General features: G+C 36.4%; 1 protein-coding gene across 10 annotated transcripts in view; it reads right to left on the bottom strand.

Annotated features, from left to right (window-relative positions):
• Positions 1–16436, bottom strand: part of AHI1 (Abelson helper integration site 1) — a 178487-nt gene that overhangs the window by 94636 nt on the left and 67415 nt on the right. For all 10 annotated transcript variants that reach the window (XR_006890852.1, XR_006890851.1, XM_046677791.1 and 7 more), the window contains 3 exons: positions 15422–15618; positions 11350–11376; positions 1081–1198 (listed from right to left, as the gene is read on the bottom strand). Coding sequence is in view for 8 of the 10 variants with exons in the window: in XM_046677791.1 (XP_046533747.1) it covers positions 1081–1198; positions 11350–11376; positions 15422–15618 (342 nt within the window). In the remaining 2 variants the exon portion in view is untranslated. The remainder of the gene's footprint in view (positions 1–1080; positions 1199–11349; positions 11377–15421; positions 15619–16436) is intronic.

The following is a 16436-nucleotide window of genomic DNA, read 5'->3' as shown; positions in this document are numbered from 1 at the left end:
GCTAGCATACACATACTCATCATGTTTACAATGTAAGTATCTCATACTCATTTAGTACCTTAAGCTTGCAAAGTGCTTCATATGTGCGATGTGATTTGAACTTCAACAATATATAATGCAAACATGATTTCTAGTTTTCAAATGAAGATTCTAAGGTTCACAGGTAATAAGGATAATAAAGGGCACGGCCAGGACTGAACATAGGAGTTCTTGATCCACGTGTCTTCCCACTGCAATATGTAACTTACACAGCAACATTAAAATAACTTGCATACGTGAACTCTAAATACTTTCAAAGTAGAAAATACTGCCCCCAAATTTCTAAATAAATTACATTGATCTTTTCAAGCTCAAGTGTCTTCTTCTTATAATCCTTTTGTCAAAGATACTTGTTTTGCCATTCTTAGCTGTCTCATCTTTCTAAAAGAATTCAATAATAGAAAAAATACTGTCTAAAACATATAGCTAATGAACAGAAATAGTTGTCTTTCATACCAAAAATACACATTTCTCATCTAGATGCTTTTTCTTTGATATCCTTTGAAAACCTTATTCAAATTAATTTAAAACATTATTCTAAAAATTTGCAATTCTATAATTTGTTTCAACTCAGTGATTCGTGTAGATTTTTGTAACTAGCTTCTCTGCATATTTTATTAATTTACCAACTTTGAAGAAATATGATATCACAGGCAGGCTGCGTCCTGTTTCTGCCAAAATGCACTTTACCTTGGCTTTCCTCGAAATGAATTATAAAATGGGATTATCCATAAACTATGGTCCCCTTATCCAAGGGAAACTGAATCAGACTTAATATTATACATGTTTAAAACTCATGTGTTTTGCTCAATAGAATAGATGTTGAGAGTAACTACTACTAAAGTCACCAAATTCAAATCTGCTTTTGAAATAATGGTAGTGATTTTCAAAGAAAGAAACGATGCTGGAATATGACTCATCGAGCGTGCAAACTGACCATTACAATGCTATGATCCTTATTTCTGAAGAGAAATAAACGATATCCATTGAAAGAGCAGCACTAAACATTTAAAAGAAGAGTCAGAGAAAGAAGGGGCTCACCAGTCTCAGGGAAACCAAACTGGCGCAGGATCTGATGGGCGGCCAGCACGTTGGGCTGTTTTAACTTAGACTGTTGTGAGGAGGCTGACGTTGAAGGAAACGAGAGATTTTTGTTGACCTGTAATAGGAAAGGCAAATCAGAAACTAAAGCGTAATTTCCTGGGTTACTGATGCAAAAACTGCATGAGAAATATTTGTTTACGATGTAAACCAGGATACATGGTAGGTCAAAAGGAGTGGTAATGATTTATATGCCTTGTTTTTAAAGTTTACAAACTTCACAGTTTTTATCAAGGAAAGAACACGGTGGTAATGAAAGTGTAACTATAGGAAAGTAAATCTACCTTTCTAATAAAACAAGTTTGCTCATCATGGAATTGACCTTATTAATAACTTAGAGTGGTCTTAAAAGTTGTGCAGAAAAATGCAAAAATAAAAGTGACATCTTGACTGTGTTCAATTAAGAAAGTTACAATGTTTCACACTGACAATTCTCTAGCATTTTGTGAAACAGCAGGTACTTCCTTTTCAGAGACTGCACAGAAAACACCTGTAATATTCATGTTTATATACATCATGGTGACACAGATAATACAGCTGTAACCTAACTTGCCAAGTGAAATAGTTTCCACTGCATCTTCTTAAGACACTTTTTATAAACAGCATTAAAATAATGATCAAGTAAAATTTCTGTAAGTTAATACAATGTTCTATAACACAAAACCTTACTATGAGTGTTTGAGTACAAGTGTCTCACAGAAACAAAATGCCTAACAAGTGCAACTTTCTAAGTACAGCTATCGTGGGAAAATAAAGGACAGTTCACAAAAAAAGTTTTAAACGTTTAGTAAGTTAACCTTGTGACTTAGACTTGATTTCAGCAATGACCTAGTCTCTTCATTATTAATCAGTCATCATATCTATTTTTTATCACTTTCAAAAATTATGATAAAATGATCTAATTTTGAAAAATGTGAAAGTTTGAATTTCTAATTTACTGTAAAAAAGTAATCCATGAATTAACAAAGTGTTAAATGAAAGTTTATGGTATGCAAATATCAGTATATGAAAATAAAATAGCTCCTTTCTTTTTTCCTCTCTTTTTTAAAAATAATCAAAACCACACGGAGGACTTCCACTGTATTAGTATTTAAAAATTTCCTTTTGATGTTCTGTATAAGTAGTAGTGGGTAGTGGTTACATGCCCTTTATCTGACTCGTTATTTATATAATGTTTGTAAATACTTCTTTCAAACAGTGATAGTACCTGGTATATGTTAGATTAGGTTTTTCTCTTAAAGCAAAGAGCTTTTACATATTTGGTGAAAAAGTCAATTAACTAAGACCATATCATAATATAGTTCTAAAGTTCCTGAGTTGTTATATCACCTTATCAAAAATAAAAATATTTTTCAAAGTAATTAGATGGGGTCAAATGCCACATCAGGGCTTAAAAAACTATCCAGCTTTAAAAATTCTATCAGGAGCTATTATTAAACACTGAGCAAAATTAGTTGATTATTTATAATAATACAATACCTAAAGTAACAATGAACCCAGCTAACATGGTTGAGCTTCATTTTCTATCTTTAAATGGAGATAATAAAAATAGTAGGTATGCTTCAATGGGAAAGTGCTGGGGGAGCAAGAAAGATGAACTGGTATTAACGCTTACCATAAAGCACTGAATAACATATTAAATAAGAAATACACTAAATAGAGTATGTTGGCAAAGGGAAATCACAGCGTGTTATACAAATAAAGTGCTATAAGTATTAGTTTCTATTAACATCACCGGAAGTAAGGGTAATTAGGAAATGTAATGTAGGATGATGATACAGTATACTTTTCAGAGTGCTATACTTTTAAATGGAAGTACTATATACAGAATGATATATTTATCACTTAACTATTTAATCCACTTCTCTTTTTAGAATCATTTTTCAGTTTTACTTCTGTGTTCTTGAAAATTTTTATCCTACAAGTCTAACAAGACATTTTGAAATCTGGTGTAAAAGAACAGGTATATGCTGGAGAAAGACACAGAGACAGACAGACAGAGAGACACACACACACACACACACACACACAATGCTTTTCAGTCTTCCTCTTCAGAAATTTACTTGTGCTAGAACAAAAAAGAATACCAGGAAAGCTAGAATAGGATACTTAAATGCCTCTGCCCAAACAAAGTCTTGTCATTCTTTTTAAATAAAATGCTGTTTTTTAAAAAAAACTATAATCTACAATTACATGTTCTTAAGTATTTTTATAATTCTGCTCTTTCTTGACATATTTCTTTAGAGACTATTAAATGTCCATGAAGTGATGAGTGGCAACATAAGAGGGCAGATAACAATTTCTAAGGTGATTTGTTAATTGTTCTAGTGATTTGAAATTTGAACTCAATATTTTCAAAGCTAGCTTACACATATTCACTCTTTCATTTAGAGGAAGAAAAATAATAATGACTATTAAATAGAGTGAAGCAATACCTATTTTTGAAATATATGCTGTGGAAAAGAATTGCTTAATAATTTTACAACAACAGAAAGGTTGGCTAAGATCGTCTACCCTACAACAATCTACCGTCTTTTCACAACACACTTTTCTGCTTGCTTCATGCAAAACCACAGTCTGCCAAAGTCAGTTTAATATCTCCATGCTGGGGAAAACTGAAAGCACAAAAATTTAATGAAATTCATAATAGAGGAAAAGGAAAAAAACATCACCTAGAACTTCTGCCAAGCTAATCAACAAAACTGTTTTGCCTACTCTTTCAGGGTATAAGCAGCTTGTAAAATATGGAAATACTAATTCTCTAAGAGGGGGTTAATTTTCATGTTAAAAACGTCATTGCCCTAACCTAAAATTGAATGCGCAAAACTAAACAAACTAACAATTAGTTTATCTTTTAGTGATCGATTAAATTTTAAAACCATTGGAAGAGATAAGACACACACTTCCATATACCTATAAGTCTAATCATTTTAGCTGACCTTAGATTATATGCTACATTCACCTCAAGTAGAATTATTTTAATTTCCTGGGTGATAGGAATGTCTTTTGTTCTAATGAAGTGACTCCTGTTGGGCTCCTGGATAGGTGCTGCTCACCAGAAAATCCAAGAAATGATTAGAAGCTTGGAATTTTCAGTGCCATCCCCCATTTTCCAGAGAGGGGATAGAAGTGGAATTAGTAACTGATCATGCCTGCCTGATGAAGCCTCCATAAAAGTCCCAGTAGTATGGGGTTTGAAGGGCTTCCAGGTTGCCGGGAGAGTGGGGCGCCTAGAGAGGGCAGAGCAGCCACAGACCTCTTCCCACGTGCCTGTCCTATCTACCTCTTTCATCGAGATGCTCATCTGTATCCTTTCTCATATCCTTTTAGAGTAAACTGGTGAACAGTTGGGTAAACTGTGTTCCTGAGGTCTGTGAGCTGCTGTAGTGATTAATCAAACCTGAGAATTGGGGGCGGGGGGGCGAAGCTCTGACTTACAGCCTGGACTTGCAACAGGCAAGTGAAGGGTGTGGCAGACTCGTGAACTGAGCCCTCAACCTGCAGGATCTGAAGCTGTCTCTGGGTAGGTAGTGTCACAATTGAGTTAAATTGTAGGACATCCACCTGGTGGTGCAGAATTGCTTGGTGTGAGGAAAACCCCCACACGTCTGGCGTCAGAAGTGCTCTGAGTGTGGTAGCAGCATGAGAGTAAAGACGACACACATGAGAAAGATTGTTTTTTCCTGAAAGAAGCAGTTTTCTAAAATTTCCAGTAATGAAATTCCATAATTTCTTTTAGTGGCCTACTGTAGCTTGTACTACTCCTAAAGTCAAGCCAGTCTTGTGAATACTGTCAAAATAATAAAACTTAATTTGCTCTTTTGCAATACCATGAAGAAATAATCGTGAGCATTAAAAAAAGAATTATTAAAAAAAAAACCTCTCCAAATAACTGAAAACCACTATTCTACTCAAACTTCAACTTAATCTTTCCTCTTCATGATAAAATATCCAAACTTTTTTAAAAAGATTTAAAAAAATTATCTTTTCTGGATTCTCTGTTTTTTTAAACCTTTTTATTTTTCATTCAATAGTATGTTCCAAGAAATATCAGACTATAATACAGATCATTATTTTACCTTTACAGCATTCTTCAATAAACTTTAGCTTGGCTGCATTCATCTAGGCTAGATGATATTAATAACTGAAAGAACGGATAAAGTCCCCTGGCTTCAAGAAGCTTGCAGAGGAGTATGGAAACTCAGACAAGTAAAGGTTAGAGGTGGAGGCCATACTACATAAAATCTAGAAGGAAGGAAAGAGGAAGGAAGGACAGGAAGAAGAGAGACGAAGGAAAGAGAGTTGCTTTTCCCTGAGGGAAATCATAACTTAATTCTGGAAAACACAGCAAAACTAATTATAATTTAAGACAGAAGAGGTCCAATTATATAACATGCCAAGTAGGAAAAAATATGTCTGGGAACATGAGAAAAACAGATTAATTCCATTTGTGAGGAATAACACAAAGCTTAATGGAAATAAAACTCGAGGCAAGACCATTTCTGATGTGCTTCAAATCCAGCCCTAAACAAGAGAAAAAGCAAGGAAACCGTAAACCATAAATTCCTATGGAGATATTCTAGGGCTGCTGCAATCCACAGCAAGGCAAGTTGCTATCCTGGAGCAATCAGAGGAAAGCGCGCTCATCTTCCCACCATCAGATGTATATATGAGCACCTGCCCATGGTTTCTACCTACTCGCCTATCAAAGAAGATGAACAACCCCTTCTCTTAAGGCCAGTTTCTCCACTAGTATTCAGGATTACACTCCCTCTCACCTTTGCAAGGACTTGAGTCCAGCCATTACCGCCTCCGTGGCACATTATCAACTTCTCCGTCACCAGTGAGTTATTCCCATCAGCAAATAAATATGCTTGACTACTGCCCATCTACTATTCCCCTCCAGCTCCTCTCTGTTGCCCAGTCAAAACTTCCTAAAAGAATGGCCCACACAGGCTCTGCTTCGTTGGCTCCTTTTGTCTTCAACTCCTGTCAATTGCGCTTCTGTCCCCGCCACTTACTGAAAGCTTCCATCAGGGTAACCAAATGCGATGGCCAATTTTCTGTCCCTTTCACTCATTCTCTCAGTAGCATGTGACAGCCAATCACTCCTCTTTCTGGAATACCTCCTCTCGGCTTCCTTGACATCCCGCTCTTGGACCAGTGCCTTGGGTGTTTGCTGTGCTCTCCTCAGGTGATCTTATCCAGTCTGACAGCTTAAATACAACTCCAGCCCTGACTTCTCCCCTGAGCTCAAGACTTATATATCCAATCGTCTACCTCACAGTTACATTCCTATCCAAAACTCCACTCCTAAAACTTGCTCGCTCCACTCTAGCATTCGTCATCTCACCAAAAAGCACTACTAGCATCTGTAGAATTGCTGAAAGCAAGAACACAGAACTTACTCCTAATTCCTCTTTCCTTCACTCACACCACATCCAATCCATCATACCTCATCCTGTTGAATCTACTTCCAAAATATACCCCAAATCTGTCCACTGCCCTTGTCTTCGATATTACCAAAGTTAAATTAATTAAACAAGGAGACCATTACACTGAGTGGCTCTAATGCTGTGGTGCCTACATGGGCAAACCAAAATCTAAGCCCTCCTCAAGGTTAGGAAATGGAAACCGAAGGACAACCAATCACAGCCAACTAGGCTTTTAGCTGTAGCCAATCACCAATGTCCTTGCTTTACTTCTACCTTTTCTCTATAGAAGTCTTTCCGAAGCTCCTGTTGGTGAAACACTTCTAACAATTTCTGATTTGGCATTGCCCAAATGAAATAGATTTTTGCTCAGATAAACTCAAAGTGTTTAATATGCCTGAGTTTATCTTTTAACATCATCCTAGTCTAGGCTAGAATCTCCTCTTTCTTAGACTACTCTAACAGTCTATTAACAGGTCTCTGCTTGGAAGACTCATTCTCCTTTTAAAACCCATTCTCACATTCTCCCCAGCCTACCACCTCAACTGCTTGTTTCTCTGTAATTAAAACAACATCCTGACTCTTTACTGCTGAACGGTGGCAGACTACGCCACCTCAAAATATGCTTCTTAGGCAGGAGGATTATTTCCAAGAAACTGAAGACATAGGAGTTCTGAAAACAGAGTAGATGCTACCCTTTTGTAAGGGAAACTTACATTAGCAAGAGGGTTTAAACCAGGAAGAGCGCTCTTATCAGAGAGAACTGTTCACCTGGGAGGCTTATCTGCACAGCAGGGCAACCTCTGCATACCAAACATTCCCTCTTCCCACCTGCCTATGAGTGGCCTTCCCCCTTTGAAGCCCCAGACCCCATCACCTTCCTAGGCTCAGGGTGGCACATAAGCTTCAGTTAGTTGCCTGGCAGCCTTTGGAATCTCACATCTTTGTGTGGCTCCTATATGCACGTAATTAAAATTGGGTTTTTTTCCTGTTAATCTGTCTATGTCAATTTAATTCTTGGACCAGCCTCACAACCTGGAAAGGCAGAAGGGAAAGTTTTTCCTCCCCTACATTCTCATGCTTGCAAGGCCCCTTGAAGGCCTGCAAGATCTCCTGACCCCCTCCTCAACCTTGTCGGGAAACCCTGATGCCCTTGCTTGCTCACTAGACTACCTAAGCCCAGCGGTCTTCTCTCTGCTCCTTGAGCTCTCCAGTCTCATTTCTGGGTGAGGACTTCTACAGGACAGAACTAGCTCCTCATTAGGCGTTTCTCTCTGAGGGGCCTTCCACGCTCATCTTTGAGAGTCACTCTTTGTCCCAGGGGCCTATTTTATTTTCTTCACATCATTTATTGTCTGAAATATCTATTTCTTTTTTTATTGTTTGTCTCCCTACAATAAAATGTTATTTCCTGTTATATCCCAAGCACCAAAAAAAAAAAAAACTTGTTAAGACACTCAATAAATATTTGTTTAAAGAATGTTAATGGAAAAAAGGACTGAATCTTCCAACAGTATAAAAATCTAGCTGGGATTTAGGGAAGAAAAAACTTAGGTATGTGGTGAAAATTTATTATCCTGGATGTAATAGATGAGAAACCACATAAATACACTCTTTTAGGATTAAAGACTTTTGACAATAGTGCCAAGTCCATTCAACAGGAAAGAAGAGTCTTCAACAAACGGTACTGGGGTAACAAGATTTCATTCCTCATGCAATGGGATGAAATTAAGAGCCCTACATCACAACGAATAAATAAAAATTATAATAATCACAGATCTAAATGTAAGAGTTACAAAAATCTTAGAAAACAGAAAAGTAAATCTTTGGGACCTAGGGTTAGACAATGGTTTCTTATATGTGACACCAAAAATATAACCGACAAAAGAAAAAATAGAAAAATTGAACTTCATAAAAATTAAAAACTTTTTGTTTTAAAAGACAGAAAGTGAAAAGACAATCCATGGGATGGGATAAAACTTTGCAGATCATCTATCTGATAAGAGTCTTGTATCCAGAATATATAAAAAACTCTCAAAGTGAACAAAAACAAAAAAATTTTAAAGAATGGACAAAGGATTTGAACACACATTTCTGCAAAGAAGATATACAAAAGACACATCAAAAATGCCCAACTTTACTAGTCATTAGGAAAATGCAGATCAAAATCACAGTGAGATATCACTTCCTACCCACTAGGGTGCCTATAATAAAAAAGACAGAAAGTAACGAGTATTGGCAAGGATGAGGAGAACCTAGAATCCTTATACACTGCAAGTGAGATTCTAAAATGGTGCGGCCACTTTGGAAAACAGTTTGGTAGTTTCTCAAAATGCTGAGCATAGAGTTACCATATGACCCAACAATTCCACTCCTACATCTATACCCACTAGAAATGAAACACACAAAAACTTACACACACGTTCACGATAGCAGTATTCTTAATAATCCAAAAGCAGAAACCCAAATGTCCACAAACTGATGAGTGGGTAAATAAAATGTAACACATCCATACAACAGAATCTTACTTGGCAATAAAAAGTAGCACTGATACATGCTACACATGTAGGAACCATGAAAACATTAGTGAAAGAAGCCAGTCACAAATGATCACTATTGTATGATCCCATTTACATAAAATCTCCAGAATAGGCAAATCTATAGAGTCAGAAAGTATATTAGTGGTTGCCAGGAGTTTGGTGGTTTGTGTGTGTGTGTGAAGAATGAGTGCTAAGAGATGTGGGGATCCTTTTCAGAGGGAACGAAAAAGTCCTAAAATCAGATAGTAGTGATGGTTGCACAACTCTGTGAATATGCTTAAAAACCAGTTAATTGTACACTTTAAAAGGATTAATATTATGATATGTGAATTATATCTCAATAAAACTGCTATAAAAAAAGAAAGAACTAGGGGCCAGACCGGTGGCCGAGTGGTTAAGTTCGCGTGCTCCGCTTTGGCGGCCCAGGATTCAGATCCTGGGCACGGACATGGCACCGTTCATTAGGCCATGTTGATGAGGCGTCCCACATGCCACAACTAGAAGGACCCACAATTAAAATGCACAGCTGTGTACTGGGGGGATTTGGGGAAAAAAAAGCAGGAAAAAAAAAGAATAAAAAAGGAAGATTGGCAACAGTTGTTAGCTCAGATGCCAATCTTTTAAAAAAAAAGGAATAACTAAAGACACTAGTAAGGTTAATCTTTTCAGATCTCGATTAACTTCCAAATACGTCGTCGTATGTCCAATGAGCGCTCATTCAACTTCTGTTAAGTGCTAGGGATACAAAGATGAATAACATAATCGTCCACCCTCAGGGCATTTCCAGATTAGCAGAGGACGTTCTCATAAAGCCTTGCTAAATATGTGCAGCAGATTCTATCTGGACATTCAGATAGCATTACAAAAGAAGGGCATACAGTGTATTTGCAAAATAAAGAAAATACCTGTGAACTGCTAGTCAGAGAATAAACTTTTTTTGACTCCAGTTTTCTATACTACTTAAGAAGATTCAGTAATCTTGGACCTACAATCACTACACCAATCATTGCTATCAGGAACTAGTTTCCTGAACAGCTGCAGCCCAAGTCAGAATATAGCCTGTTCTCTTCTTCCCCTGTCTTCCTTCCGATAGTCTATATTCCATACCCTGTTGACTTGTGATAATTAGGTTAAAAAGTGATGGTTTCTGACTGATACTGGACAGCTCAGTGATGGGGTAAGCCAGTGCTTTCTGACACATTTCCTCCATAAGATGCCCCATGTAGAAAAAGACAATAGCCTACTTACTTCTATGTTCCAAGTACCTGCCACATGGTAGCAGGTGTCTACTGAGTAAGACAGTATTTCCACTGTACTGACATTACATAAAGCAGTCTGTGAACATACTAATACCACTTTAATTCCTTCCCTTCTGCATGTCTCAACCTCTTACTTTGTGACGCATATATTTAATAAATGAATGGATGCCTAACTATTCAACTGAATTTCAGGAGTGGACAGAAGAAGATGGAAGCACAAACACGTTGTGCCATTCTGACTCTTAAATTAAAATTTATTTTCTTGACAACCGAATTAAAGGTTATACCCAAAATAACCTTGCTTGTAAAAGGAAGAAAGCTGCTGTGTTGACAGCATCTCAGAAACAATTTAGTTGAAACTGTTTAATAATTAAGAGCCTTTTTGTATACTACCACTTTTAGACTAACTCTGGGGTCTTGGGCAAATCATTTAACCTCGATAAGCCTCAGCTTCTTCATTTCTAAAACTGGAATAACAAGAACATCTAACTGGGATTGTTATGTCTCTCAGGACTGTTATCGAGGTAAACGGGAAAAGAAGCGTGAAACCTTGGTATAAGGACCAGGAGCATTACCAGCCCAGTACGCCATTGCTATTTATGTGCAGATTGCATGCATCGCGAGGCTTATTCAATCTACTCAGCATACACCCACTACAACCATGTGGGTGTCTTTTACCTACTAAGTACCACATAATATTTTTCTCAGAGAATGAAATGACTTTGTGGTCCTTAAATGAAAGTAGACTCCCATCACTTAGTATTCTTCAGTCTTCCAGGCACGAAGCTCGCTAAATTCTAAGGTTCCAGTATTATAATTCCTTGATAAATTCAAGCTCAAGTAAGGAAAATACATCTCTCTCATTAACTTTTGTAAAAGTTCTATTAAAAACCATGAATGGCACATATCAATTCTTTGGTGCATCACAATGAAAACTATAGTTTTAGAGTTATCTTCCTGGTAACAAAAACTACTTACCTTTGCAGCACAGGCTCGTATCACCTCCTAAAAGAAATACAATACCGTAAGTAAAGGAATATTCATAATTTCATTTTAATAAAATAGCAACTCTTTTCAAAACATTCAGATGTTATTTATTTATTTATTTATTTTGAGGAAGATTAGCCCTGAGCTAACATCCACTGCCAATCCTCCTCTTTTTGCTGAGGAAGACTGGCCCTGAGCTAACATCCGTGCCCATCTTCCTCTACTTTATATGTGGGACGCCTGCCACAGCATGGCTTGACAAGTGGTGCCTAGGTGTGCAGCCTGGATCCGAACCAGCGAACCCTGGGCTCGCCAAGTGGAATGTGCGAAATTAACCGCTGCGCCACCGGGCCAGCCCCTCAGATGTTAATCTTTTAATGACCAAAATCAACATTTGGAAGAGTTTCTTTATCTATCACCCTGCAGTTGTCACTCTGCATTGTTTCCAACTAGCTGGAAAGAGAGTAAATTAAAGAAAAAGACTTCACGATTGTTCTTGGTAAATCTAACTCGCCAAAACAAAAGGCACTGACCACCAAGGCTGTGGAGGGCCCACACGCACGTGCCTCAAGACAAAGTGTCCCCTCCATAAACTTAGGACAAATATGAAAATTCTGTACTAGAACACTAACGTGTCTAAAAGATGCACTCTGAATTAACTGCAGTATATCATTATCTCTATAAATAATAAGACTCAGAAATATAATTCCCATATTAATAATTTATTTCAGAGTAATTCTAATAATAAACACTACTGAATGGTAAAGTATATGCCAGTACTGAAGGGGCTACAGAAAGGAACTGCCTACAATTCATGGGACAAGGCCAAGGAAAGATCATTTTTGAAAAAGAAACTAGTAAAAGTCAACATGTAACAGATGATTTGAAAATTTGCTGCTAAGGAGACACAAAAAATACTCAAGTCCAGTTAAGGGTAACCAACACATATCATCAGCCCAGTATAATATTAGAGAAAAATGGTAACAATGTGGAGTTTTGGGGGAAAAAAAGAGAACAAAAAAAGAGGAACATCAATTTTTTAATCCAGAAATTTCTAAGGGAAAGACAGTATGTCTAAAGGATATTAGCAATTCCATCACTAAAAGGAGACAGTAAAACTGACTGTGGGCAGGAATTCTGACTGCCTGGACAGAATCTCAGCTCTCATGCTTCCATCTGTGTGACCTTGGTGACACTGCTTGACCTCTGTAAGCCTCAACTTCTTCTGTAAAATGGGAATAATACTGGCACCCACACTAAAGGATGTTTGTGAGGATTAAATACAATGAACATGTGAATCTCCTGTGGCGTAAAGAAAATTAATCTTTTTTCAAAACTGACATAAAACATTTTTAAACCCATTTAATCCCTATTCCCACGACTCTGCTAACAATCAACTTTTGTAATCATTAACCTGGATTTCAGGTTAATTTTATAACATGAGAGCAGTCTTGAGTGTTCAGGAAGCTGGAAACGTATTCCTTTCATTATAAGATGTCTTTTAAGTTTATAAATCAACTTTTGTAGGACCAATTACTCTTGGTAGGTACCCTAGACTCTGAGCAACTCTTGATGCACTGATAAGATCAAATTTCTGGATTTGAAAACTTAGGAAGAGTTGTGTCAATGCTCTCAAGATACTGTCTACCCTGGAGGTCTTATCTGGGTTGCAGCATGCCTTCTAGGTATTGCTGTAGCAGCAACACAGTCCAGTCTGTTAAATATAAAACAGTTAAATGATTTATGACTAAATAGTAAAGCTCCTAAGAACAAACAATCATCAATTTTTTGTATCTTTCACTCACCAATGAGTAAGCATCTATTAAATACCTCCTGAACTGAATTTATTATGAAACTCATACACACAAAAATCACACCCTAAACTTGCACTATATTTTATTAGAAAAACAATCCTATTGTGGTTACATAGAAAGAAGTATCCCCTGTAATGAGTCTTCTCTATTAGACTTCTACATAGAAGACGAGTGGTATAGTCTTTAACAGACTCGGTAACAACCTAACATAAAAAACGAATTGGAGTCTACCAGTATACAATTGCAGGAAACAAGAAAATATAAAAAGAACGGAGCTGCCATGGGAATAAAGATGACATTTTGCTTTTATTCTCATACACAGTAGTCATGCGCCACATGACAGCATTTCAGTCAATGACAGACCACATATACGACGGTGGTCCCATAGGAGTACGACCACAGAGCCTAGGTGTGTAGTAAGCTATACCATCCAGGTTTGTGTAAGCGCACTCTATGATGCTGGCATGATGAAATCGCCAAACCACACATTTCTCAGAACGTTATCTCCATCGCTAAGCAACACACGACTGCATATACATTCTGAAAGAAAACATACTGCAGATAGCATTTGAAAAAAAGTTGAGTGAATTCTCTCAACATAGGAAAAATACGGTTTTCAAAGACCACAGCAAATAGACAAAGCTTTCACTTCCAAAGGCAGCCTCCATCTACTTCAATCCCAAAGGAAACAGATTCTCTAAATAATTTTTAAAAGAAAAGATTTGGTAAAAGCTAAATTAATGACTCTAAGAGAAGTAAGTTTTTCCTTTATAATAAATTATCAATTTACCTCCCCCTTGTCTCTGATTTCATATCTTAAAAAATATTTTTTGATTTTATTTTTCCTTTACATCTACTTTCTTTTGTTCTTATATCCTTTAATTAACTGAGGAGGATAGTTACATAAAATGATATAAGAGAAAAGCTACAGACTAGGCTGATTCCAGGACATTAAGTTTTACAGTGCAAAGATCGACAGATTGTAGGAAACCTGTTTTTATATATCTGTCTCTGAGTTGCTCTTAAGCCTGTAGAGGAAGTCATTTTGCCATGCAAGATTTTAGACTAGGGACACACCTTTTTTTTACCTAGTGAAGAAATATTTTTCTCTAATTTTTAAATCTCAATTTTGTTTATTCATATTTCCTTTTAAAATTTGGAACATCATGCATTATTCACTCATTTAAAAATTTTAAAATATAAAGAATTACAACATTGAAACAAATTTATTAATTTCTAGTCCTATATTCTAAAATTTATACTGAGAAACATAAAAGAAATTCCCCATATATTCCAACTAAACCTAAACCCACAGCCTGAGTGTGATCTGCACTCTGGTATACCTTAAACACTCTAACTTTGTAAAGAAAGAGAAGGAGAGACGAAGTAAGTACAGTCCAGACTCAAGGTGTCTCAGTGTAGCTCCTTGTATGTTTGGTTTAAAGCTGGTCAAGATTTCTATCAAAGGAAGGGGAAAGGGATAATATTTATTAAGTGCCAGGCACTGTGCCCAAAGGCACATGTCTGGACAGTCCTTGTCTTCAAGGATCTCACGGCTAATTCGAACTAAAGGAACCACTATAGTCAAGGAGTGTCAATATTTTTAAGGATGTGTGAGCTTCTCAACACATTTTACAACCTCTCTTTGAGAAAGATCTTGTAGTAACTCATCACTAACAGAACTGCACACTACTTTTACCCCAGCTCTCTCCTCTTCCTCACTTTCACTGTCTATTTTCCAGTCTATGGGCAATAGCTGGTCTCTACAGCACTTCTTTTCTTAGTACTGAGATAGGACTTTTAAATATGCTTATGAAACATTTGCATCTACTCTTTTTAGAAGTACATGTTTATTTCTTTTATCTATTTCTTTGCTGAAGTCTATTGTTTTATTGTTTAGTTTTTGCATATTAAGGAGGACGTTGCTTTAATATAGTTTATGTAAATACTTTCCCAGGTTGGTCTGTGTGTGTGTATACAACACACACACACACACATATTTTTAAACAGAGAAACAGGACCTGGGCTGGTCTTTACAGAGGATGATAGTATCCTAAGTTCGGTCTGTTTATTGCAGTCAGTGATTCTAGAACAAGCACCAGAATGGAAGTATAAAAGTATAAGAAAGCCTAGTTTTAAGTAACTAACTTACTTCACTAATTAATATTTATTGGCATGGGAATTTAAAAGAGGATAAAAATGGTTTTAAAATTTCCAGCTTCTCAAGTGCATAAGATAATGACACTTACTGTGACAGAATCAAGTCTCTGTTTCACTTGCTGCATCTTCATTGAAGAGTTTTCAGTGTGGACATAGTCATCAATCTGAAAAGAGCCTTGATGAGGCAGTTTAGGACACGTGCATAAGGCATCTTGACTTTGGTGTATTCCAGGTAATGGAAACGTTCCATTGTAGCGTTTGAACATTTCAGCCTCTTGCTGGGCAACTGGAAAAATGAGTACATCTTAGTTTAAATCATCATAGCAAGAGCATAGAGAAATAATTAAGCCATGAAATTGTAGCATTAATCAAATGATCGGAAACTGCATAACATATTTTAAATATTGTATAATAATAAGAGAACATGACTGGCAAAATGTGAAATTATTAAATACTATAAAACCATAAAGAAGGAAATATAATAATTTCACAGATAATTTCATGTCACACAGTACTATAACTGACCCTTGAAGGCCAAGCAACATCTTGGTCTGAAAAACATAACAAATCGGGACAGGAGCCTAACTTTAAATATATATATACAGAAAACATAATATAAAAAATCAAAGGCATAACATAATAGAATTAAATAAAAATTATTCACAAACCCATCTCCCTAAAACTGTTTTCATTTTCTATACCCCTCCTAATCTTTACACGTGTACATTTTATGTTAAGACATCAGTGTAAATACAACTTAACATTTTTTCAATTTAAATGCAAACATTTTTCATATTTCTACAACTATGTAATTGCTATTTTTAAATGCTATACCATATCTCATCTAATGAAGCACCATAATTTATTTACACATTCTCCTATTACTAAATATTTACAAAGTTTTCTGTGTTCCCTCATTATAGACCATGTAAGAATAAGTACTTTCATAGTTTAATTTGTTTCTTAAAATAATTCTTTCTTTGGATTTAATTCCCCAGAGCGGCAAAGATGGCTCACAAGGCGAATGATTCTGATGGTGATGACGACGACCTGATGGTGCTTTCACATACATTATCTGTTTTGATCATTTAAAATGAATGAATT

Source organism: Equus quagga, chromosome 11 (genome assembly GCF_021613505.1).
Source record: "Equus quagga isolate Etosha38 chromosome 11, UCLA_HA_Equagga_1.0, whole genome shotgun sequence".
Lineage (NCBI taxonomy): Eukaryota > Metazoa > Chordata > Mammalia > Perissodactyla > Equidae > Equus > Equus quagga.
Note: the sequence above shows the minus strand (reverse complement) of the source record. Positions and strands in the feature narration are given on the sequence as shown.